The 17235-nt window shown below is 35.3% G+C and overlaps 2 protein-coding genes across 2 annotated transcripts; both read left to right on the top strand.

Annotated features, from left to right (window-relative positions):
* The first annotated feature begins 67 nt into the window (after positions 1-67).
* On the top strand, positions 68-3917 carry LOC130656609 (DNA-dependent metalloprotease SPRTN-like). Its single transcript, XM_057459499.1, has 6 exons — positions 68-806; positions 1165-1273; positions 1450-1494; positions 2083-2157; positions 2326-2349; positions 2489-3917. Exons 1-6 carry the CDS (start codon positions 550-552, stop codon positions 3542-3544), a joined length of 1566 nt encoding a protein of 521 aa, XP_057315482.1. The 5' UTR covers positions 68-549; the 3' UTR covers positions 3545-3917.
* Positions 3918-8606: 4689 nt separating this feature from the next.
* On the top strand, positions 8607-14993 carry LOC130657842 (uncharacterized). The gene is made up of 6 exons (XM_057460837.1): positions 8607-8651; positions 9059-9133; positions 9214-9329; positions 9748-10051; positions 10133-13345; positions 13392-14993. The coding sequence occupies exons 1-6, from the start codon at positions 8607-8609 to the stop codon at positions 14991-14993; spliced, it is 5355 nt and encodes a 1784-aa protein (XP_057316820.1).
* The last annotated feature ends 2242 nt before the right edge of the window (positions 14994-17235 follow it).

Below are 17235 nucleotides of genomic sequence, written 5' to 3'. Positions count from 1 at the left end.
AAAGTCTTAGTGTAAGTATATTTGTGGGAAGTTTTTGATAGGTTTCTATTTTGTACGTTAACAAAAAATCTACTGTGATAAAGCTTCAAGAAATCCTGGAAATGTTAAAAATATCAAGAATTCCGTAAATGCTCAATTAGCGCCCCGAGCTCTTATTTAAAATTTTCTCTTTAAGTGTAGGCGCTTATTCGAGAGGGGTGGTAAATAAAGGGGACGTGTATAAAAAGGTCTCATTTTTGTATCATGTGATTTAGAGAAACCACAATGGTAGTAAAATAAGATAACAGCTGTTTTTATTAGAACAAAAAAATAGACATAACATCTTGACATAAAATTTGTTACTGTAGATAATTTAAAAAAAAAGTTAATTTCCATTTCGAATAAGTGGGGAGCTTATGATACGAATTACAAATCAGGTGGGAGCCTATTCGAATGGGCGTTTATTCGTGAGTGGGTGGTTAATCGAGCATTACATGGAATTTATATAATGTAAAGCTTAGTTTGTTATCCTGATAAACTGTTTATAAAAGGAGCACCCAAAGGATCAAAATGGACGACGATTTCGCTTTAGCGTTACAACTCAATGATCTTCTCAATAAAGAAGAAGAACAATACAACGATGGTTTAGTAAAACATATTAATGTTAGTAAAGTTGACCATGGTAACCCATTATCTATTGTGGACGATAGCTGGGAGTTACTCGATCCGGTTCCTAACATACGAGAATTATTTGTGGAGTTTAATGGTGCTTATTTTGATGGTATGTTGGCAGGCGTGGAAGTAAAATGGAGTTCAAGAATGACTTTGTAAGTATCACTGTCGGCGCGAAAATAACTATTTACGGTTTAAAAGAAACCGTAAAATGTTCGCGATAGCGCAAAATAAAATTTTGCGGTTAAAGACAAAATGAAGTTTTGCAAAATTAATTTTCGCGTTTCTGTAAAAGTGTTCTAGTTGAGTGTTCTGTTAATTAATGGGATTAAAAATATAATTTTATTCTATGTATTAACAGAATTAAGTTGGACGATTAGGAGCCTCATTCAGATACTGACGTAATTTAATATCGCGATTTTCCCAACAACAAAATAAGATCCCTCAAATGATCCTAAAGAAAAAAAATCTTTGTATTTGTGTATTTTATTTATTTGTTTATTGATTTTTTAGATGCGCTGGAGTGTGTTGTTACGAAGGTCGCGGTGGTTTATGTTCGATCAAATTGAGTGAACCCCTATTGAAGTTGAGGCCACGGAAAGATCTTGTTAATACCTTACTAGTAAGTGCATTACTTGTTCCATTGTAGGTACGTAGCTTAGAATAGTAGCGACGATCTGTGGTTTGTGCAATTTAACAAGACTTTTTATATTGTAGAATAACTTGATATTTTCACGAAAGTTTTACCAAAATAACAGATCTGTGAAGTGTTAGACAAGTCTCTTTTGTTATGTTTAGCACGAAATGATTCATGCGTTATTGTTTGTCACCGATAATAATAAGGTATGTTATTTAATATCGCCGTCGGCTGTGTTGTTGTTATTGTTGCTGCTGTTTTTATCGTTGTTGTCGTTGTTGTTGTCGTTGTCGCTACTGTTGTGTCGTTTTCGTTATTGTTGTTGTTGTTATTGTTGTCGTTGTTGTTGTCGTTACTGTTGTGTCGTTGTCATTATTGTTGATGTTGTTATTGTTGTCGTTGTTGTTGTCGTTACTGTTGTGTCGTTGTCGTTGTCGTTATTGTTGTTGTTGTTATTGTTGTCGTTGTTGTTGTCGTTACTGTTGTGTCGTTGTCGTTGTTGTTGTCGTTACTGTTGTGTCGTTGTCGTTGTTGTTGTTGTTGTTGTTGTCGTTACTGTTGTGTCGTTGTTGTTGTTGTTGTCGTTGTTGTTGTTGTCGTTGTTATTGTTGTTGTCGTCGTTGTTGTTGTTGTCGTTGTTGTTGTTGTCGTTGTTGTTGTTGTCGTTGCTGTTGTTGTTGAAAAACTGTTGTCATAGATTTACCTACAATGTTTATACATTATTTACTGCTGGGTATTAAACCTGTTTTAATTTTAATTTTTAGAGAATTTGTTTTTGTGATTTTTTTACATAGGATCATGATGGACACGGTGATGAATTTCATAAACATATGTATAGAATAAATAAACAGACAGGATCCAACATTACAGTGAGAATTTTGTTACTAATTTTTTTGCAAATATAATTCAAATTTATTCTCGTATTTACTCTACTGAAATGCATTTTAGTATGGTTGCGTGAGTTCTCTGTTTTCCAATTTTATAGGTAATCGCTAGGTAGTTTAACAAGACGAAATTTAGAAATTTATTTTCTTTAGGTCTATCACACATTTCATGACGAGGTAAGCATATTTGCTGACTGCCAGCAAATTTCAACTCGTTAGGCTATATAAAAAGTGTGTTTTAATTTTATAGATCGTTTTTCTCTCAGATTTTAGTCCCGAGAATTTTTTTTAATTTTTTTAATTTTTTTAATTGCAGGTCAATTTGTATCGACAGCATTGGTGGAGATGCGATGGACCTTGTGTAAAGCGACCTCCATATTATGGGATTGTTCGCCGCGCTATGAATCGACCACCTTCGTCACGTGATCCGTGGTTTAACGTACATAAACAATCTTGCGGTGGCACTTTTACTAAAATAAAAGAACCTGAAAAAAATACAAAGAAGAGTGGAAATAAAAATCAAGTCGATAAAAGTCGAATCGATAAAAATAAAATCGATAAAAATAAGAACGGTAAAAATTTTGATGAAACTAGTGGGAATTCTAAAGTATTGTCAGATTGGTTGAAGACGAAAAACGAGTCCATTGTAAATTCTAAAAATAAAAATGAAAAGACACTTACCATGGATTCTTTTTGGACAAACAAAGCGCTTAAATCGAATGTGAAAGGCTTTAACGAAATTTCGTCGGAATCTTCAAGCAACGAAGTATTTCCCGCATCTTCAAGAAATTCTTCTAGCGACGTACACGGGTTTAAGATGTCTGTTAGAAGAACGTCTGCGAAGGAAGTAAATGTGTTTTCAGGACATGGCTTTAAAATGAATAGTTCTCAGCAGCCTAGCTCGTTGACTTCTTATAGAGAGGCTTTTCTTAAAAAAGTGGAGGGGAATATGTCTAGTTTTAGTTCCACGAATAAACTTAACACCAATGTTCCAAAGACTAGTGTTTTAAGTAAAAGAAAAACACTTGGCCAGGATTCAAATACTGAAGTGTCTATGAATAAAAAAGTTAAAACGAACAGTGATATGTTTGAAAATAATGATCAGACAGGTTCTGTAAGTTATGGAATACGATCAGATCACGTGACAACAAAAGAGAAACTGGACAAGCCCAGTCAAAATCGTATACCGTCGACCAATCAGGAGCTGGATAATCAGACTTCGACCAATCAGAAGTCTCGGAATATTATTGTTATTGATGATAATGATGATGATATCGTCACAAATACTTGTACTCTAGTAGAATGTCCTGCTTGTCCAGCTAAAGTTCCAGAACACGAATTAAACAAACACTTAGACACTTGTTTGATGTGAGTGGTTTTAAAAACGCGAACAGTTGCTAAATGCGAATAATAACTAAAAGCGCTTTATGTCAACAACTTACGCGAAAAGAAAATCTGCGTATTTGTAATATATTTACTATTTTATGAGCAAATTTTTCACGTTTAGGCAAAATCGACGTTCATAGTGGACGTATGGTTCACAATGTGACCGAAATACTTATTTGAAAAATGTTGCAGTTGAGAATGTGATGTAAATTTTTTGGAAAAGGCGTGACGTTAGTTTGTGACAAAGTAAGTCTAGAATATTGCATATAATTTATTTTCGCTCCCATGCTTTTTAATGCAAGAATTTTTATCTCTTTTGTTAAATATGTTATTATGTTTATAAATAAAATGACTGAATATTTTTGTGAGTAATAGTCAAAAAAAAAGGTCTGACCATGAAAATGAAATCTATTTGAACAAAGCGAATTGTTGCGATTATCGATATCTTTGTTTGCGTATGTACGCGGGCGTTTGGAATGTGAAACCATTTTGTTGCTCAAAAAAATGACTAGATATCATGATTGACTAAACTGGATCCTGTGCACTGATGTGTTTTTGAAATAATTCTTGAAAATCGTGGCAGGATTTTGTAAAGTTGAGATAGAGAGTTGATATCTATAAAAAAAATTATTCGTCTGTGAAAAAACAACATCGCTTTCCAAACAAACTATTGATTGGGGGAAATAATCAATAGTTGTAAATGAACTCCAAGGTTAGCTTTCTTCCAATAGTTATTTAACTAGTGACGTGAAAAAATGTGGATAGCAAGTAAAACCTCGCCATCTGCCTAAATTATACACTGAAAATTGAGGTGCTACATTGCTCCTTAAAGGGTGCCTCACACAGTCCGATTTTGAACACCTATTGGGGTTCCAATTGTATGTGACGCCCCATGATGTAGCACCCATAGGGTGCCAGATTTCTAATGTTTGTTGTCAAGTGGCACCCTTTAAAGGTGCCAAATAATATTTACCGGCATCCTTCATGGGTGCCATCAGTTTTACAGCATTAGATTCAGCAACCTTTTAGGGTGCCAATTTACTCCCTGTAAGGGTGCCAAACTAAGTTGAAATCGTAATGGCTGTGCGAAATAGGACTGCTACCTTAGCACCCATTACGGTATCGAAATTGAAATTATCGAAACTGATGAGAAAATATATTCAAAAATTATCACGTATGTACAATAAATCTTTTTAAATTAGTTTTTTCATTAGGAATAAAATATTTGCAGATACGTTCGTACGTTCAGGAACAAGTAATATCAGTTATAATGTAGTTAAAATTCAAAATTTAACTTTGGGTCATTTTGCCCATCAGTGCCAGCACTTTTGGCTTTGTTTTTGATTGATCCCTAATCTTTAAAACATACTTTTGTATGAAAGATGTTGTTCCATACGCTTTTGGGCTATACTCCAAATTAAAAGTATAGTAAGCAGCAAACATCACCATGAAGCTGAAGACAAAGTCACTACTACTGCAGATTTCGTTCCCTTACTGTGTCCTTACCTTACCATTACTGTGAAAGTTACAGCTGCATCCAAAAAATCTTTTAATTCATTAATTGGAGAACTGGGCACGATTACGGGTGTCAAACTGTTAGCGTCCATAAATCCTGTAGGCGACTCTTTCAAGAGTAACATGATAACTATCAATGCGGTGCATATAGTACAATCTAAAAATATATCAACGTAAAGTTCACATTGGTGTTCGCCTTTTAGGGGAAATTTCCAATACTTTAATAAACGGGGGAGCAAAATAAATGGGGGAAGAGGGTGGAATGGAAAAGTATAAAAGAAAAGATAGTTTGTGTAATACATTTTCCGATAGATGGAGAAGAAAGATGTCAAAGGCTATAAACAACACCAACATAAAAAGCTGAAGCAATCTTACAATGGATTCTCAAGTACTCAAATAGTTATCTGAACCAGTTAAAAAATTAAGCAATTGGCTGAAAATTGAGATTCTTACATTCTTTTTGCAGTTCTGATTGTGGTTCTACAATCTTCAGCATCGACGATGATGTTTTCTCCAACATTTGTTTTGACTGCAGTCTTAAAATTGTAGCGAATTTAGGCAAAATCCGCAATAATTTGTGTCCCCGAAACCTCAGTCAGGACCTCGATCCATTGCACCCATGCACGTTAATTGCAAGTAAACAAATATTTCTATTTGTTATAACAATATTCTCATATTTTTTGATATGGCGCACTATTGTCTCTCACAAGATGGTCAGGTGGGCAAAAATTATGTGGCCTCAACAATTCGATGGAAAGTCAGGATTTCATATTCACAGTCAGCCAAACGCCTGTCTTTCCTCTTTTGCATTTTCATAGGCTATTCCGAAAAGACAAGATAAATATTCAAGCTTATCCATCGCATCGCTAGTCTGTGACTGTTATAATTTATTCATGCATTGTAACTGACCAACTCAATATGGTCGTTCCTGGCTAAAAATAAATGTAATTATTTGATATTTCAATGTTGCGGTAGCACGAGCTAATTCACGCTGCACTCTAGCTTAACCGTAGATTATTTCACTTTGTTCCCATTGTCTATCTACCTGCGCAAGGTCAATACTCTATGAGGACTGTTGACAACGAAGCACTGCATGCGCCGGCGTTTTTGAAAATCAGAAACCCAATACGTACAATTAGGAGGAACAATGTGGACGCAGTAGAACAGCGCTGCAGTGACGCATATCATTTTTGAACGCACAGTACAATCTTTGAACGCACAATACAATCTTTGAACGCACAATACAATCTTTGAACGCGCAATACAATCTTTGAACGCGCAATACAATCTTTGAACGCGCAATACAATCTTTGAACTCACAATACAATCTTTGAACGCATAATAGGATTTATGGTTTACAACACCCAAAGGGTGCTATTTCAATTTCAGCACCCCATATGGGGCACCCTTAAGGGTACTATTAAATAATTTTTTTCCGCTAAAAATGTAGCACCCATAGCAGACTTATTTGACACCCTAAAAGGTGCCTAGATGCACCCTAAGGGTGCTATTTATTTAAGCAATCTTAAAGGAGTCATGCAGCACCCCTAAAACTTTCAGTGATTTGAACTAAGTGGTCCAACTGGACAAAGTTGGAATATTTTTATGGTTTTTGTTTTATAATTTATTTTAGGTCTATAGATTCTGTCAACAGTCAAAACACACTTTAACACTTATCTTACACAGCACACTTTGTAAGGGTTTTCTGTGAAATACTCGATGTCAGGACAGACACCTGAATCCTATAAAGTGCTGATAAGTCGTAAAAAGTACATTTTTAGAAGGATTTGTCACCTTAGATAAGTCTTTCAATATTTTCTGAAAAAACGTTGGTGGGTTGGAAGAAAACATGAATTCTATTCACAAAAATTACTCACTACCTCACTATCATTGCCTAACTACCTCAATGTAATAAATTTTTGCATAAGTTAATTTTCGCAAATTTTTGGGCTTTTCGCGAAATTCTTGTTAATTTTATCATTCGCAAAATTAAATTCTCGTGAAATTATTTTTTTAAATTTTGTTCTTAGCAAATGTTTGGAGTTATAAATAAATGTGTTTGCATAAGTAATCTTATTAACAGAAAAAATTTTTATGATAACATCTATCTTTCGTCACAATGGGCTTTCCCATTAGTTTCAGTAAAACACGACAAAGACAAATATAACTGAAAACACACACTGATGAGGAAAAAATATTAAAAGAGCCCTGGTGTAGCTTCTTTCAAGTATTTTAATCATTATTTCGCAAGGAATTTCTAATCCCTTTCTTATCAATCTTATCTATACATTCGAATAAAATTGAAATAATGGCCTGAAACTCGGTATGATACGTGAAAAAATGTTGCATTATAATCTAAGTTCTCGCAGAACCAGACACCAGAGGGAAGTAAAACTTTTTTTTTTTTTTTCGCCAAAAGAAATTTACATACAACTATTTCAAAATACAGATACAAGTTCTACATACACACAAGTACAAGCATGTATATACATAAGTGTATCACGTACGTAGAATAAAATGGCAGGAGTAAGTAAAAGACTATGCAGTCTTATCATCTCACACCTTACATAGCCGTCATTAAAAAGAGCGTCAAATAAAAATTGATAATTAAATATTAAATGTTATGTTAAATAAAAGAGAGCGTTTAATTATCACACGTAGCGTTGTTTTAGAAAAAGACTTTTTATTATTGATTTTTGCAAAATACATTATGTTGGAAACGCACGTTTAGCTCTTTTTTTAAGTAAAAATTTAGGCTGAATTTAGAAGGTTGAATATTCCATACCGGCACTGTACTTTAAGCACACTCCCATTTTACTTAGACTGGACAAAGCATATGGCCCCAAGGATAGCACAAAATTTTTTCTGTTTTTTTTTTTTGTTTGTTAAATAAAAATTTTTAAATAAAATAAAATAAAATTTTAAATAAAATTTTTTTTTGCTAGTTAGCTAGCTCAAATAACATTTGAGCTAGCTAACTAGCAAACTCAAAACGCTCGAGTCATACTTCTAGGATTCCCTGTCGTAATTTCTTGAAATTAGTTCACGAAGACGTAGAAAAGCACTCCAACGCGACAAAAGCCACGCCGTAAATAGTAATACGACGCGACGAATAGCACTACGACACGTTGAAAACCATGCCACGAAAGAATAATACAACACGATGAAAATCATTACGACGCGAAGTACATACAGCATCCACAAATATTGTCCTACAATTAACTCCACAAATTTCAGCTAGAAAAAAGTCTCCGCTTAATTGAGTGACCGTTTTTGTTTAAAATTCGGACAGATCAAGCCAAAGTGTCAGCCTTATTGAGATGTTCGCTTAAGGGAGTTCCTACCGTATATATCAAAGTTTCGTTTCAACAAGTTCAACATTTAAAGAAAGAACCAACGCGAAGCCTTTCAGTATGCAATGGTCCCATGACAATATGATCTGTGTTGTCAAATAATAATATTAATAAAATTACATGTCCGTGTTTTTAATTGTGACACTGCCTAATAATACATTTCTAAGAAAAGTAAAAAAGATGGCTTACAAGGATAACTGTCAATCAGGTGGTTGTATTAAATTTGTATTTTTAAAGTTTCCCAGCAACGTTGAGAATATAAACAACTAGTCGTTAGCCCGTGGAAAATCCACGGATTCGCCCGTCCTTTTTATACCACATTGCATGCTTCTCGCTATTGCGCAGCTAAGCTACCATTTTGCGTGACAGACAGACAGACGTATACGGGCATTATAATATAGATAGATCTTTGACCGATTTTACATTTACTTGAAGTTAATCTCCTTGTTTTCGCGAATATTTGGATAAACTTCTATGACAAGTACGGGAAAACGCCTATCACGAGTGTCAGTATAAGAATGCGTCACTAATTATGCACAGGATGGAGGAAATCTAATTAGATTTAAAACTACTTGTGGATCAACCTCAACCTTGTTCCAAAAGCATTCTGCCATTTTTGTTTAATTCAACAGCTTCGTCAAATCATAGGTCAAATCAAACTTTTTAGTAAAATTCTTTGGGTTCAGTTTGTTTTTCTTCCTCCAAAGGTTCAGTGAACTATTTTACGCCACTTTTTTACGATTTTTACATTACTCGCTTTCTCATCTTAAAAAACATATACTTCTAGCCTGCTGGCTGTAAACAGTCCAAACAAAATCTTGATTGGCTGCTCACGATAGATGTTTATATTCTCCACACAAACAAAAAAAATTTGGTGGAAAATTTTGTAACCGAAACAAAAAAGTTAGTGTAAATAATGACGCCATTATTATTTTTTCGGGGTTTCCCCGCATTCTTCTTTTTTTGTTGTACAATTTTTCTAGAGAGTATAGTTGAGAAAGATAACGAGTAGAGTACACGAGGTACTTGATTTTGATATTTTATGAATCTTTAAATGGCGCTCGATTGATGGACTTTTGATATTATTTTTGGATATTTACTTGAATTGGTGGACTTGTGATGTTGTGTGGATATTATTTGCTCGAATTGGTGGATTTATGTTATGAACTTTAACTTAGCTTAGACAGTGTTTGTTATTCTGAAATCGTCTTATTGTGTACTGCACGTCAAATTTCAAAAACTTTCATTTTTCATGCTTCCAGTTTCATTGGTTTCATTTTTTGCATTACATTAATTTCATTATGTCTACTGCGACTACGAGGAAGAGTGCAAGGCGAAAGGGGTTGCGGTCTATTGCGAGCACTTTGCGCGAGCGAATTGATGTCATAGTTAAGGACTTTTCGGAGGAGAAACGAGCAGAAATTATTTCTTTACAGACCACTTTAATTGACACTGTTAAACAGTTAAAGGAGTTAGATGAAGAGCTATACGGTGTTTTATCGGCTGAAGAGATCGAAACCGACGTTATGGAGGCTACAGAATTTTATCTATTAGTGAACATGAGTCTCGCGACTATTACTACCGCTACCGGACCACATGTTTCAGCCACAGAATCGACACGGTCTGTTGAAAAGAAATCGATGAGACTACCCAAAATAGAACTGAGCAAATTTAATGGGAACCCTTTGAATTGGCCCTCGTTTTAGGACCAGTTTAATTCAGCCATTAATGACAATGACAGTTTGAATGCAATTGATAAATTTAATTATTTGAAGAGATACGTCGAAGGAACCGCTTTATCAACTATTTCTGGGTTAGAATTGACGAACAGTAACTACGAAAATGCTATAGAGTTGCTTAGAAACCGTTTTGGCAACGAACAAGTGCTCATTAACGCGCACATGGAAGCCCTGTTGAAGATTGAGTCAGTACGATCAATGGATAACACCCAACAATTGAGAAAACTTTATAATGATGTTGAGAACTGTATTCGAAATTTGAAAAATTTGAAGTATAATAGCGAAATGCTGAGTTTATTGATTCCGGTTCTGAACGAAAGAATTCCCAACGAATTACGAATGATTATTTCTAGAAACTTTGGAGAGGAGAAGTGGTCCGTTGAAAAGATGCTGTTTTTTATCAATAACGAACTGCAAGCTCGAGAGAGGTGCACTGTAACCGCGAAAGGCAAAGGACAAACTCCCAGTGAAAATTACAAGAGAGGAGGAATTTCTACCGCAAAATGTGTTTTCTGTCACGATTCTCACTCTCCGTCGAGGTGTTCGAAAGTTACCAACGTACAAACACGTTCGCAAATTATGAAAAAGGAAGGGCGTTGCTTTTTATGCTTGCAGCATGGACACATTTCAAAGAACTGTTGTTCAAATTACATATGCAATAGATGTGGAAGACGTCACCACATCTCTTTGTGTATGAAAGAAAAACGTGCCGAAAGAAAAGATAAAGACAACAATGGCTCGGAGGAAAACCCTTCTAACGAAACCAACGCGAATCACATCAGCCAAGAAAACAAAGGAATTCTTTTGCAGACGGCTAAAGCTTTTGTTTCGAAAGAAAGGGAGAGCAGGAACATACAAACGAGATTCATGTTTGATTCAGGTAGCCAGAGAACATATGTCACAAATGAACTGAAAGAAAAACTGAATTTAGAAACAATTCGAAAGGAGAAATTAATTATTAACACTTTTGGCCATAGCAACAGCCAATCGAGAGAGCTACCCGTTGTTAAGTTGTATGTAAAAACCGCTGACCGCTCATCTACCGTACCCATCGAAGCCATTGCCGTACCAAACATTTGCGCTCCTCTCTCAAATCAGAATGCGAAATATTACGCTGATAATTACGAACACTTGAAGCGGTTGAAATTAGCAGATTTTTCAAATGGTGAAACGAGACTGAATGTTCACGTTCTGATTGGTTTAGACCATTATTATTCATTCATTACCGGCGAAGTTGTTCGAGATCCGAGAGGCGGTCCTATCGCTATCAATTCCAAACTTGGCTGGATTTTGTCCGGAGGTGAACAGTCGAAAGCGAACGAATCAAGCTGCATGGAAGTCCACGCCTGCCGTGTTGATACCGAAAACACAATTCTTCGTGACGAGTTGAACAAGTTTTGGCAAATTGAGTCGATCGGTGACGGAGAAAACGAAAACGTATTATCTTCTTTTAAACAAACTCTTGAATTCAACGGTGAACGCTACGTGACCGAATTACCATTTCGTCCTGATCATGATAAACTTTCCGATAATTTTGCAGTTTCGAAACAACGCTTAGATTCTCTTGTTAACAAACGATTACGAAATGAACCTGATTTAGCTGTGCAATACAACGACGTTTTTGCAGACTACGAATCGAAACAGATTATAGAAAAAGTTCAAGAAAGTGAGATAGCTTGCGAAAATGCTCACTACCTTCCGCATCATCCGGTTGTACGCCAAGATAAAAGTACAACGAAAGTTCGTCCTGTTTTTGATGGATCTTGTGCCGTTCACAAACCATCCCTCAATGACATTTTGTACTCTGGTCCTAATTTACTTGCTAAGGTGTTTGACATTCTGCTGAGATTCCGTACGAACTACGTCGCTTTAGTTGCTGATATTCAACAAGCCTTCTTGAATATTGAAATCGCTGAGAAAGACCGTAATTATCTTCGTTTTTTGTGGAAAGAAAACCCTACCGAGAACGATTCAAAGCTCATTATCTATCGATTTCTGCGTGTCGTGTTTGGGTTAACGTGCAGTCCGTTTTTACTCAATGGGACAATCCAACACCACTTGGAGACTTACGAAATTATCTGCCCCGAAATTACTGATGTTTTGAAGGATGACTTGTACGTCGATGACCTAACAACCGGTACCGATACCGTAACTGAAGGCAAGAAACTTTACGAAATTAATAAACAAATCATGAAAGAAGGAGGGTTCAATTTGCGAAAATGGGCTACTAATAACAATGAATTACAAACTTTTATCGATAAAATTGAGAACGTGAATTCTGAACCGAATAGCGACAAAACTGTTAACCCCAAAGTATTAGGGATCGAGTGGGACATCGACAGAGATATTCTAGTGTACCGATTTGACGAGTTATTGAAACGAGCGAAAGAACTGTTTCCAACAAAAAGAAACATTTTACGTATATCTGCTTCATTTTATGACCCGTTGGGCCTGATCGCACCAATCACCACCAAAGTAAAGGTTCTTTTCCAGAAATGTTGTCAACACAAGTCCGACTGGGATGATCCACTGCAAGGGGAACTGCTTAAACAATGGAGAGATATATTGAACGATTTTGCGAATTTACAAACTTTTGAGATACCACGTTATTTATTCTGTGAACCGCGTCATGAAATTCAATCAATTGAACTGCATGGATTTTGTGATAGCTCGACGATTGCCTACGCTGCTGTGATTTATGCAAAAATACGAACTAACCTCGGCGTAAGTGTTTCGCTAGTGACTGCTAAAACGAAAGTTGCGCCCCTAAAGCCGCATTCTGTTCCACGTTTAGAATTGCTAGGATGTGCTCTCTTAGCAAAGTTGATGAGCCATGTGCTTAATGCGATCAATGGTAGATTGAAAGTTGATCGTTTTTTCGGTTGGTCAGATTCGGAAGTTGCCCTTTGTTGGCTAAAAGGCAAATTGAAGCAGTGGAAGCCATGGGTAGAAAACAGAGTTGTTTATGTTCGATCAGTCATTCCATCGGAATCATGGTTTCACGTTTCCACCATTCATAACCCCAGTGATATACCTACCAGACCAGACAAAATTGGTGACTTCAATTCAAATTTGTGGTTAAACGGTCCTGAATTTCTGTCTGATTCCAGCTTTGTTCCACCTGAGTTTCATGTCAACAAACATTCATTCGATGTTTTGTCAGAAGAGAAGAAAAGTCATGTCACTACTAACATTAGTCATTCCACTCATCATTTGTCATTCGCAGTTACATGATATTATAGACGAGACTAAGTTTAGCTCACTGAAAAAGCTTATAACTACCATTGGATATGTTTACAGATTTGCGAATAAATTGTTAAATCGAATTCGAAAAAGAGACTTATCAGTATGCAACGATCGTGAACTGTCGACTCAAGAATACAAAAGTGCATTTGATATTTTGATTACAAACAATCAACGAAAACTTCGAAACAACCAAAACTACTTCAACAAACTTTCGTCCGCCCTGAAGTTGTTTGAAGATGAGAAAGGAGATTTACGTGTTAAAGGACGTTTTGGTGAGAATAAAAAGCTTTCATATGACGAAAGGTATCCGTTGATTCTTTCGAGTGATTCACATTTTGCAAAACTTCTGGTTGAAGATGCCCACGAAAAAACATTTCATCAAGGCGTAGAAGCGACACTCAACATGTTACGAATGAAGTTTTGGATTCCGAAAGGTAGACGCACAATCAAATCCATTTTACGACAGTGCATTGTTTGTCGACGATACCAAGGCAAACCTATTAAATCACCACCGACTCCAGATCTACCAGAATACAGGTATTGCGCTTCGAGAGCTTTTGAACACGTTGGGTTCGATCATGCTGGTCCACTCTACATTCGTACCGAGAACCGAAACACGACAAAGGTATACGTATTAATACTTACATGTGCTACTACTAGAGCTGTGCACTTTGAGCTTTCACCCGATTTAAAGACGCCAGCGTTCATTAGAGCTTTCAAAAGATTTCAATCCAGAAGAGGAACGCCTGCTACGGTTGTGCATGATAACTTTAAAACGTTTAAATCTAACCATGTAAAAAGATTTATGAGACATGAGTCTATTGAAACTAACCCGATTCTCCCCAAGAGTCCTTGGTGGGGAGGATTTTATGAAAGGATCGTCAGATCAATGAAAACCGCCTTGCGTAAGACCATTGGGAAGGCACTATTGACTTTCGAAGAGCTCGAGACAGTTCTGTGCCAAGTTGAAGCATCGATTAACTCAAGACCACTTACATATCAGAGTGAGGACGATCTTGGACAGACTATCACACCTTTGCATTTGATTTACGGCTCGAACATTGTTGGTGCTGAATGTGTCCCAATGAATGATACCGACCAGTGCTCGAAACGATTACTTTATGTACAACGAGTGCTTGACGATCAGTGGCGACGATTTTATCGAACGTATTTGAACGAATTACGGCAACATCACTTCTACAGAAAGGATGGCAGAGAAACACCTGATTTAAAGTTGAACGACGTCGTGGTGGTGAAAGATGATAACCAACTGCCAAGAAGTAGATGGCCATTGGGTAAAGTTACGGAACTGATCTATGGAAAGGACGGATTTATTCGTGGTGCGAAGATTCGGGTTAACACCAAGAAAGGACTTGTTTCTACGATAACGCGTCCTATTCAAAAACTGATTCCACTTGAAATAGCAAATGAGACTGAAAACGAAGTTGAAAAAGTTGAAAAAAGTGAACTTGAAAAACCCGCTGAAGACACTCTCAATGAAGATGAGCAACAACGAAGGCCGACGAGAAAGGCTGCGGTTGAAGGACAGTTGATGCGTAAACTCCGCGAAGAGTATTTATAGTTTTTTTTTTGACATATATATATATTTAGGATTTCTTTATGTTTAGTCATACCGTGTTGACATCGGACATGTCAACGGGGGGAGTATGTAAATAATGACGCCATTATTATTTTTTCGGGGTTTCCCCGCATTCTTCTTTTTTTGTTGTACAATTTTTCTAGAGAGTATAGTTGAGAAAGATAACGAGTAGAGTACACGAGGTACTTGATTTTGATATTTTATGAATCTTTAAAGTTAGTAAATAATCAACAAACTTCTTTCCCATTTTTATAAAATTGCTTCTTAGAAATCTCTTATCGATGTAGATGCAGTGATGAAATATTTAAAAGCATTTTTATGCATAGGGAAGGAAAAATAAGTGTATAATTTTTTATAAATTATAAAAATTTACTAAATAAAGAATTTGAAATACAGATACTGTTAGTCAAATTATGTTACAAAAGTTATATATACATGCTTTCTGGTTATGCTGAAGATTAGAATGTGCTTTTATTTTAGCAAAGGTCATTTGCAAACATTCTGTCTTCTGGTATAAATTTCATCACACATGTCCCTGTAAAGTTGTTTCGTATTCTTGTCCTTAGCTACCAATAATTGTCACAATGTCAGTAATATTTGCAAAAAAGAAAGGAAATACAAGAAAATGATAACACTTACAAAGTTACAGTCAGATCTCAGCTACAACCTAATTTAGCTAATGATCATGTACTAATGACATCAAGAATCAGCATAATAGCTGCTATACTTACTTATACTTTTTGAAATTCTTTTTGGAAAAACTTATTTGTCGTTGTAAAGAAACATAATGTAATTTCCAGAATCGTGCACAACTTTAAATTTCAGCTCGCATAAAAAACACGTATAATAAGGAATTAGATAATTAGATATGCCAAATCAAATTGCAATGACTGTTGCTAGCTATACTACATCATCAAATAACAGTATATCATGTTTACGTAATAGTTTTATCGTATAGAGATACTACTGGTATCATTCATATACAAAACATTCCCATGTAACAAACTCACCAAGTCATAGCTATTTTTTAAACTTTTGTAAGATCTGAAGCCAATGTTTTGAACTTTCACTATCCATTGACTGAGATTAAGACTTTAGTCAAATTAATTTATTAAATTTAGAGCTGTTAATTCTTTAAATGAACGCAATATATTATCTAAATTTCAGAGCGTGAATACTGTAAACCCTTTACTTTTTCTATAATAATGGTGTCCTTTTTTAAAAATACTGCATATTGATGTCTATTCTAGATAAGATTGATATTATATACTTCAAAATCTACTGAAGCTCCAAGATTTTTACCAGGAGTTTGACAAACTTTAAAATGGCGACTTCAGTAGCATAACAAGACATTGATTAATAAGAAAAGCCAATCAGCATCACTGCATGTTAGGAGAAAGTTAAATTTGATCATTTTTTCATCAATAAAGACTCAGACGAGTGGATGAGACTCTAATGCTTTTGAAATTTAAAACAATACAAAAGAATGCATAGATATATATCGCTTTAAAACGTGTGACATATCTCCTTCTCCTCGCGCATCCTCTCTCAGATGCTACTCATGTTTAGAGAAGTGTACGTTGATTTCTGTGTTTTTTAGAAGGCTGTTAGTGAGAAGAAATGTGGTTGAAAAGTATGGTTGAAAAAAAGGTTTCGTCTATGGAAAAATCTTTTAGTTGAAATATAGTTTTATTTTATTTTTAACAGAATTACAGGATGAAAAAACTGATTTTTTATTGTGGTCTACAAATAAGAAAAATACAAGAAGAAACGAGTTGTGAAATGAATGGTTAAAGTTGTGAGGATTCATTTTTAGAGTCAAGTTCGCAAGAAACAATTCCCTCAGTTATTTGCTTCTCAAGAAATTCTTTTCAAAAATATTTACAAATAAAAGCGGGCGATGCGAAAAGCCTAAACATTAATTTTTCGTAAGTTTTCATCAGACATGACGAGACTTTTTGTTTGTTTGTTTGTTTGTTTGTTTATTTGTTGTTGTTTTTTGTTAAAATAGTATTTTATCAAGTATTTATACAAAGATTTTTGAAATATTTTTTTATTTAAAGGCGACGACCAGTTCACTTTGTTTTTTTTTCAAAGCACCACACATCTTAATATAAAACAGTATTATTAGCCTACAAAAAATTCACATGGATTTTTTTTGTATTATATACTTCTTGCTTTTATAGCCTAATGTACTTTAAAATCTTTTCATTTCGTTTTAAAT

This window comes from Hydractinia symbiolongicarpus, chromosome 9, assembly GCF_029227915.1.
Source record: "Hydractinia symbiolongicarpus strain clone_291-10 chromosome 9, HSymV2.1, whole genome shotgun sequence".
Lineage (NCBI taxonomy): Eukaryota > Metazoa > Cnidaria > Hydrozoa > Anthoathecata > Hydractiniidae > Hydractinia > Hydractinia symbiolongicarpus.
The sequence above is the reverse complement of the archived record's forward strand: the minus strand, read 5'-3'. Positions and strand labels throughout refer to the sequence as shown.